This window comes from Pygoscelis adeliae, unplaced genomic scaffold, assembly GCF_000699105.1.
Source record: "Pygoscelis adeliae isolate BGI_AS28 unplaced genomic scaffold, ASM69910v1 Scaffold117, whole genome shotgun sequence".
NCBI lineage: Eukaryota > Metazoa > Chordata > Aves > Sphenisciformes > Spheniscidae > Pygoscelis > Pygoscelis adeliae.
Genome location: NW_008825270.1, coordinates 5335326 through 5344782, shown reverse-complemented (window position 1 = coordinate 5344782; position 9457 = coordinate 5335326). Strand labels below are relative to the sequence as shown.

Genomic DNA, 9457 nt, shown 5'->3' with positions numbered 1-9457 from the left:
AGGAAAAATTACCTCTTTTTCAGTCAAAACAACTATATAGTGAACTACAGAGCCTTTGATTTCATCAGAACATTTATATTACGTGAAACAGTTTTTCTGCTAGAATCTACTCTAGTCTTCTCTTAAAAAAATCTATAAACTTTAAAGAATGAGAGTGGCGCGCCTTAAAATTTAGAATTGTTCCCTCCCTCTCCCCAGGTTTCTGACTAACCTATTAAGAAGGCGGAATGGAGATTAATTTTAAGTAATTGTAGGATACTGGAGTTTGACTTGTAGGCCCAGCCTTGAAACAGAGCGCTGTCTTTATGGAGATCTTTTTATAGTTGCTTATTAATGTGCTCAAAATACCTGCTTGCCGTGAAGTTTCTTGGTCATTGAAGGTGATGTTCTAGGAAAGCTTTCTTGGCGGTCAAGCCTATTTATCAAAGGCATTCTATTAAAAGCTTCAAAAACTTCCATGTGCTTCTTGTTTACCTGCATGAGTCAACGAAGCTTTTTTGAAGCTTCACATAGGACATCCTCAGAGATGGGATTTGGCTCCTGCATTAACAAAGAAGTTCTGAGAGAGTGGTAGGGACAAGGAGCCCAGTCTGGGGGGCACAGCCCTGTCCTTACAGCGACAGCCCTTCTTGTTTCTTCCCTCTGGTCTTTTTAATTTCACTCTGGGATAGGAACCATGAGTAATTACTTTGCATTGGTAAATATCTGTTCAAAAGGAAAGCGTGATGACTTTAAGTTGTAGCAGCCTTGGCTCAGAGTGAAATCTCAGAGGAGGGAGGTGATGGAAGCAGCCTGTATATACTTTCCCCAGCAGCAATAATAATGCCTGCTCCTTTCCCTTTTGTGTACGTGAGCGTCAAACAGACATACACGCTAAATTCCCACGTATGAAACGCGTACCGCAATGCAAATATTCACAGGTGTTACTGGGCACCTGTTGTGTGCCGGAGTTACAGGTATTTGCAGGCAGCGGGGCTGCTGCTGTTGGACTGGAGCATGGCATGCTGGTAGCTGTAGTTTCTCTAGGCTGTACCAAGGCATGAAGGGGAGGGCTTTTGCGGTTTGTTGCATCATGCAAATAGGGTGCCATCAGCTTACGCTGATGTGTCCTTCTCCTTGGAAAAGGAGAGTATAAATACCAGTAGAGTGTATAAGGCACAATGCTTAGATGCTAAACTGTTGGATAAGCCTAGTATTCTCTGCCTCATAACCTTGTGAGAAAGAATATGGCTTTAGTCAAAAGACCCACATGTGGCAGTTCTTTGAACATTTGTCTCTGACGTTTCTGTTTAGAGGAAAGTGGAAACAAAGGCGTATAAATAAAAGCAATAGTATGAAAGTGGATGTTGCTGGAAGAGGGAGACAAAGCAAAAAGCCATGTGGCCAAGATGCTTGTTTTTACCTGTGAACAACCTATGTGTAAGGTTAAAGCAGAGAGGTATCAGTTTACTTAAGGGATTACTTGGTTGAGGGGCAATCGGTCATCTGTGGGTTTCTAACCTAGACCAAAGGTTATTTCCTTCTAGTTGTTATTCATTGTAAAATTGGACAGCATCTTCCTTGAGCTAAGCATATGCCCGGATACTGGCACTTAACAAGGAGCCCTGCTGGCGTTGCAACCCACAGAACCTGAGAAGATGAATAAGCTTGGTGGAACTAAGGTTAAAGAATTTCCTTCCTGTTCAGGTCAGCTGGTGGCAGCTAACCCAAGGGTACTGAGGCATTTTTGTAAATAAAATGTTTGCTGTAATTCTAGGCCCATCTTGACTCTTTATCAAGAATGATTCTAAAGGTGAACACTGTCCTAAGCCTTAGCAGATCTCAGGTAATCAGAGGTCCTCCTGCAAAAATGAGGAGATGGTGGTAATCAGATGACAGCCCTTAGACATGTCAGGAGCTGAGTTCCAAGGTCCCAGTTTCCCCCTGAAATTACAGATTCCTGACAGGAAACCTTGCCTGATAATTTCTGCTCTACTTTAGGCTCTGGTGAGTCAACTGTTACTGGCATTTGGAGCTTGAGAGGTAAGGGTATGAATCTCCAAATGTTTCATGAATGTTACAGATAGTTTGAGATCTTGCAGGAAGAATCCCAATTCTGCTGCAGCAGGGCAGAACCATGAAGCTCTCATTGTTTGAACCCTGAATCTAAGACATGGCTCTGGTGGCTGTTCCTCTCCTCTCTAGAGATATTTAGGTATATAGTCATTAGAACTAATTCCTATACTGCACAGAAACCATGCTGATGATCTGCTTTGTTTCCTTTCCTAACAGGCCAGTGCACCTAACACCTCCCATTAATTCCCGAATGTCTTGCAATAGTCGATACCAGAATTCTTTTCCAGCCCCATGAGGCAAATGTAGGTGCTTTGACAGCTCTCCTACAACATCAGGATATATATTTCCTTGCACCTTTCTCCAGGGGTCGCATAGAAAAAAACTTCTTTTCACATTAAAAGCTGATTTGATTTCTCTTGGTATTTAAATGTCAGCATTTTCTTCACTGAGAAAAAGATGTACTTTTCTAATGCAGTATTTTATTGCCCATATTAGCCAGGTTTTGTTGTAGATCTCAGGTCCCCTCAACCCTTAGGGGGTTTACTTAGTTAAGTCAAAAGAATAATAACAGGTCATTGTCACCTATTTTTTTGTAGTGGGAAGTGTCTATACTAAAAGCTTTTTTTTTTTTTAAAGTTAGAGTCTAGCGCTTTAAGTTCTGACTTCCTTTTGTATCCCCTCCCAGTAGAAAAGATCCGTAATCTCTGTCTAGTGGAGGTAAAGGCAGGGAAAGAAAGTATAATACTTTTGATGAGGAGGTTAAAATATCAAAAAGATAATTTGATAATGCATCTAATGTTGAATCATTTGTATTGTTAGTTCTCAAATTAAATTATTTGTAATGAGAACAGTACAGCGCTAGGACATGCAGTATGAATGTAACCTAGAAACTTTCAACCGTATTAGATGTCCAGCTTTCTTTTTATCGAGTCATTCAGAAAGCAGGACTCTTCTCTATAAAATGCTCTATAAATTGCAGTACTCTTATCTAGCAGACCTTCTTGGATGATGCTCCTAAAGCATTACTTAAAATAGGCATTTACTGCTATTAAGTGAGCTATTTTAGATAGAAGTTCTGCATGTGGGTAGTCATTAAAGATTATACAATATTTTCTGTGTGAACAGGGCTGTTAGCCACTTCGTCCTGCTAAGCTTTAATTTGTATAAACAGCATACCTTGCTGCAAGTTCAGTCTTTGCTTAAAGATTGAACCCTGAGTAGAATAACCTTGTGCATGGCAGCTGCTCGTGCTCACTGACCTTAGACCGCCAACGTTTCTGTGATGAGCAGCGCGTTCCATAAATACGTGATGTTTGACAAGCTGCTTCAGGCTGATTAGCTGTCTCAAAACAAAAACAACAACAGGAATTAAGAGTGAATTAATACTTTGAAGGCTTATGAGCAAAAAGTACAGTTAATGCTGCTAATTAAGGCATTCCTCCCCATGGTTCTATATGATTATTAACTTACACGTGAAGAAACTGAGAGACAGAAAAATTGTGATTTATCCCAGACCATGTGACACGATGGTGGCAGAAATCTGACTAGTGCCTTGGCCTGCCTCGCTTCAGGCACTGTGCAAGTTCATCGTATTGCTAGAAACAATCGTATTTTGAAAAACAAGGCAGTGTGAATGTGGGAGCTAAACATTTGTTGTCAGAGCTTTCAAGAGAAGTGAACAGAGAATTTTGGTCTATCCCTTGGCAAAAATGTATCTTTTCAGTTGGTTGTAGGTAAATCTGTAGCTGTACAGCTCTACTGCAAGTATAATTTGTTGGAAATAAAGAAGCAGTGTAGCCCGTTCCAGCAGTGGTTTATTATATAGATTTCAATATCTGCTGAAATACCACTGGAATACTGTTTTTTAGAATTTCAGACTCAAGAAAACGATTTGGCTTGGTTTTGACCAGTGCTGATAACTGAAGATATATTATTTCTGAAGTAGAGACTGCCATGTCTGATGGATGGCTTGGTATAGAAGCCAGTCAGTGTGGTGTTGGGGTGTTTTGGGGGTTTTTTGGTTTTGTTTTTTTTAATTAAGCTAGCAAGATTGGAGAACTTGTACCCAGTTTTAATTGTGAGCCCCCTTTGTTGTTTCTTTTCTAGTATCTTTTGCACTGACCAGATAAACTATTCATGCGCGTTTATACCTCACACCTACCCCAAAAAGTTCTTAGCATGTTAGGATTTTGACAGGCAGAAGGCCTTTGGTGCTTATCATTTCTTTTGAGGTAGCCTCTAATGGCAAAATATTTTGAAATCTTGAAATCGAAACAGAAAGCTGAAGGATGACTTCATTCCCACACCTGTGCTATATTTCAGATTGCCATATGCAATGGACACTGATCTCAGTTCCCAGGACAGGAAGGACCTGGACAAGTTCATCAAATTTTTTGCTTTAAAGGTAACTTTTTCTCTTGTGGGCAAATGCCTCTTCTTTCTTGTTTAAGAAAAGCCATACTTGCTGTGGCTAGAGTAACAAGGTTGGGGGTTGGGGTTTTTTTTGTTTTTGCTAAAGACCAAAGCCAGAAAAGCTGATGTTAAATTTAGGAGATTCCTGAGAAGAACTAGAAAAACATCTTTTCCCCTTTTTCTACCTTCAAATCCTCTTCCTTCCCCGAGAAGTGTCCTGCTGTAGAATCAGTTACAGGCACTTCACACCTCTGTCAGCTTTGGGCTCCTATCAACACATGTAACCATCCAGCTGTTAGGTAGTATCTTCTGTTGGATTCCGCTCTTTCATTTCAGCCTATCTAAATTTTTATATTGCATCCAAAAGCAATAATACCAGAATGTTCTTTTGAATTATGTTGATACGTATTTATAAAATTTGGCCTCACTTGGTACATAGATGCAAGTACAATGACAATGGCTATGTTATAAATGTACAGATTGAATTGACTTTCGTTTATGTGTCCAAGGTTCAGGATATAGTTGTAAATTTCATTTCAGTATTACCGAAAACTGTGCAACTCCTGATCACAAAATTGACTTAGTCACTTCATGTTATTACAGAGAAAGGTCAGCTTAAAACGATTTTCTCTCTGAAATACATTTACCTGTTATATGTAATAACTTAAATTGATTAGACCTGAAGATTAGCGTAGCAAACTCTACTTCTTTACATCCTGGTCAGCTCTTTTTTTTTTTCACTTGGAATTTGTCTAGCTCAGGTTCTGAACTGAGGGTTCTGCTGAGCTCGGAACATGAGTGTGTATCTTTTCCTTTCTATTCCAGACGGTACAAGTAATTGTCCAGGCCCGACTTGGAGAGAAAATCTGTACCCGATCATCATCCTCCCCAACAGGCTCTGACTGGGTGAAGTCATGTTTTTTAAAGCAACTCCGTAACTGTTGGGGATTTTGTGTGTGTGTGTGTGTGCACGCGCCTGTGTTGAGAACACGTCATTGTTACAGTCTTGTGCAGACTATAATAACTATTCATAGAATAACTACTATATTCAATTATGTTCATTGATGGTGTGTGGTGGGGGTTTTTTGTTGTTGTTATTGTTCACATACAACATGTTCCTCTGGGCTCTTAAAGGCTGATTAGAGGAGAGATAAATGATACCTCTCAGCAACTCCTGCCAGCTAAGGCGCATTTCCAAGATCTGCTGGGGGTGGGGTGATGAGTTCTTTTCTGTCAGAAGTTTGCAACTCTGCAATTCAGGACTTTGTAGTGGGCTTTATTAAAATTGAAGAGACTCAAGATACTCTGTGGGTGAAGATAGGACTCAAGTGAGGGAAAAGAAACGTGATTTTTATGGCAGGATCAAGAAAAACATTTGAATTAGCAGCCAAGGAAATGTTTGCAAATATGGAAAGCTTGAGCCTGTCTGGGAATTTTTTGTTTCATAAATATTTCAGTGGACACTGACCTAGTGATAGGAGAAGAGGAAATGACCTCAAGTTGTGCCAGGGGAGGTTTAGATTGGATCTTAGGGAAAAATTTCTACACTGAAAGGGTTGTCAAGCATTGGAACAGGCTGCCCTGGGAAGTGGTTGAGTCACCATCCCTGGAGGTATTTAAAAGACGTGTAGATGTGGCGTTTAGGGACATGGTTTAGTGGTGGACTTGGCAGGGCTAGGTTAACGGTTGGATTTGATGATCTTAAAGGTCTTTTCTAACCTAAATGATTCTGTGATTCTATATGGGTCTGTGAGTCTGTCTGCAGTGTACCACTAGGCAGTTTTTCAAAGAAATAAAAAAATTAAATAATCTCTTTCATTCTGCAGTTCAATTTGGCAATCAAAGATATACCAGAGGTTACTCATGAAGCAAAGAAAGCCCTGGCAGGACAACTACCTGCTGTTGGACGGTCTATGTGCGTGGAGATTTCTCTCAAAACCTCAGAGGTGAGAACTGAGTCAAAATAGATGCCATTTTTTTACTTGAATCTTAAGTCACCTACCAGAGCTCCTGCCCTTTAGTCCAAGACAATGTGAAAATATCTTTGTTTATTAAGTTAGGTAGTACGCTAATGAAAAGAAGTGTATTGTTTAACAGAAGCAGTTCACTGCAAATATCTGAGGCCGAACACACAAATGATAGAGCAGCAAAATTTAGTTTCTTAGATAATGAAGAGCTTAGCCATTCTGAGGAAGGTGTTCCCTCAGGTGATCTAATTGTGCAGTGAGACTTCCAGCGCACCTTTTTCTATTATTGCATTACAAGAAAGTGGGAGCCAGGAGAAACATCTTCATTGAGAGGTGTGGCTGTTGCTGATCATTAATGAGATGTGAAAAGGTTTGTGTTCTGAAATGAGCCTTTGTTTGCCATCCTTTCTCTGATCCAGGGGGACTCCATGGAGCTGGAAATTTGGTGTCTAGAAATGAATGAAAAGTAAGTGCATTCTTCACACTTTCTTTGTGTGTGTGTGTTTGCTTTAGCTGATGAAATGGGGAAGCAACACAATCCATGGTGATGAATGAGCACATATTGGCTGTGTGGCCTGGGACACTTCAGAGGAAAGTCCCCTCTTTGTCTAGTACAGCAGTCAAACTGTTTAATATTGATGTCAAGAAAATAAACTAGTGATTTTATTCCTTTTTCATTCTTCCATTACAACTAGTATGCTTCAGATACAAGAATTCATATACTCAGTAATGACAAATGTTTTTAATACTGAAAAGATGTTTCTGTCTAGTAGAAGGCTGCATGGCATTTTTCAGCAATTAATTTACAACAGGTGACTAGATTGAAGTAGGACTCTTAGCTGGTTGGTCAATAACAGGTACCCACACTGAGGCTTTATTTTATCATTTTGGCAATAAAACTGACATTAAACAATTGGCCCAGACTCATTTTGATTTTAAAAAGTAAAAATAAAAAAAACCCAAACAACTTAGTTGGGAACAAAGGACTAATTTTTTCCTTTGTGTTCTATAGGTGTGACAAAGAAATCAAAGTTTCATACACTGTATACAACAGGCTGTCTCTACTGCTGAAGTCTTTGCTTGCTATAACCAGGGTAACTCCAGCCTACAGACTCTCAAGGAAACAAGGCCATGAATATGTAATACTGTACAGGTAAAGCAGAATATGAAATTTCCCATTTGAAGTACAAACAGCAGATACTCTAGACTTGCACAGTGCAGCTGCAAATGTGGTAAAAAGGGATGAGTGATAATAAATTCAAGTTATTTGGATTTTAACTACTACTGATCAGTGACAGAAGAGAACTTTGGGCTATATATCACCATATAGCCACCATCTGAGCCATTGAAAGAAAAAGTAAGCACAGGCTGTGAACTATTGTTGTTTGCCTACCATGTTGAGAAGAGTACAAAAATTCTACATGCAAGTACTGGTTAAATTGCTTATTAGCTTCCAGTTGTTCAGTGTCTGGCCTGTATTTGATAAATGCCTGTCTACGTTGCACATAACTGCAATGCGTGCTTTTGCAGTATAGATTCAGACTCTCTCCTGCTATTCCATTTTAAAGATGCAACCTCAGCTCCACTTCCTGTAGCTCTTGCAGTTTACTCATCCCAATACTGAGTTCAACTCTGTTTAGCCTGTGAGATCTGACTGGCTTGTGGTTCATGTGGTTCATGGTTATCACCTTCCAGTCTTTGTTTTTGGCTTTGAGAAAACTCTTTGACGTGTTTGCACAGCTAATTTAGATTATTCTAAATCTTACGTTTGTTATCATTTGCACAGCTGAGAACTTAAAAAGAAATCCCAGCCATTTCTTCATTTTTGCCTTCATTGCTGGTTTGGCATATACTTAAGAGCAGGTCTCTTTACAGCACAGTTAATCTTTATGTTGTGTGATGAGTATCAGCTTTTAGACTCAGACCTGTCCGTGAAGTTTACATCGCTTCACATTTTTGCTCTGAACTGTAGATTTGTCACAGAGGCTTAAAAAACTTAAAGAGAAATTTCTGATTAGACTATCGTTTTCTCTTCCTTTTTATGTGATGTGTCTTCCTCTGAAGTAGCTGGAAGGTTTTGTGAGATGGGCATTCTAGCCGTTGCTTTTGGTTTTTTTTCTAAAGAGGAAAAGTAGTTCCAGTCTTTCAACTCATAAAATTAAATAAGCAATAAGGATATGTATAGCATTATGTCCCTAATGGACTTTAAACCTTTTCTTTTTCCTTTTCCTGCAGGATATATTTTGGTGAAGTGCAGCTGAGTGGCTTGGGAGAAGGTATGATTAGGCAACACACACAAACTAGAGCAGAACTGTTTTCCACACTGGCTAGCCATTTATTACTATTCCTAAGTGCCATAAGGAAAATTAAGTCTGAGGTTTACATACACTTTTTATCTGGATCTGCCAGTGAAGGGTTGTGTCATAAGGTGACAGGTATAATGGTGGTACTTTGACAAAATCTAGGGCGATTGCCATTTTGACTCTAGTGATCCGGCACTGAAATAAGAATATGGAAGTATGTTGATAAGGGGCAGGACTGGTAAAGGAGACCATGTACTCAGGAACAAGAAGCACTTCAGAGCAGTATTTTAGACCAAGATAGGGAGCAACATCAGAAGTCTTGTAGGTGAAACCTACAAGCAAGGCAACCTAGTGCTGCTGTTTTGTTATGGGTCCTATGTGTGTCTTTGGAGTTCAGATTGCAAGGTATAATGGAAACACTATAGAAATAAGATAATGTAACCTCAGAATAGAAAAGTATGGAACATAAATAATCAGTGAAACCGATAATTGTTCCTTAACCTTACAGGTTTCCAGACAGTCCGTGTTGGAACAGTGGGTACCCCAGTGGGAACCATCACTTTGTCTTGTGCCTACAGAATCAACCTCGCTTTCATGTCAACCAGGTGAGAAAATGTGATCATGCCAGAAACTGTTTTACAGTAATGTACTATTAAACCTAACTATTAAACCCCTCATATTATGAGCCCCTAAATCTTTCCCTTCTGCTTATCCTTTCCT

At 39.6% G+C, this 9457-nt stretch overlaps 1 protein-coding gene across 4 annotated transcripts in view; it reads left to right on the top strand.

Moving 5' to 3' along the window:
- The window catches only part of ATG13 (autophagy related 13), a 21179-nt gene that overhangs the window by 406 nt on the left and 11316 nt on the right, over positions 1-9457 (top strand). For all 4 annotated transcript variants that reach the window (XM_009329725.1, XM_009329726.1, XM_009329724.1 and 1 more), the window contains exons 2-8: positions 4378-4459; positions 5293-5373; positions 6294-6413; positions 6854-6900; positions 7447-7587; positions 8670-8710; positions 9246-9342. In XM_009329725.1, coding sequence (XP_009328000.1) covers positions 4391-4459; positions 5293-5373; positions 6294-6413; positions 6854-6900; positions 7447-7587; positions 8670-8710; positions 9246-9342 — 596 coding nt within the window. In that variant the 5' untranslated portion in view covers positions 4378-4390. The remainder of the gene's footprint in view (positions 1-4377; positions 4460-5292; positions 5374-6293; positions 6414-6853; positions 6901-7446; positions 7588-8669; positions 8711-9245; positions 9343-9457) is intronic.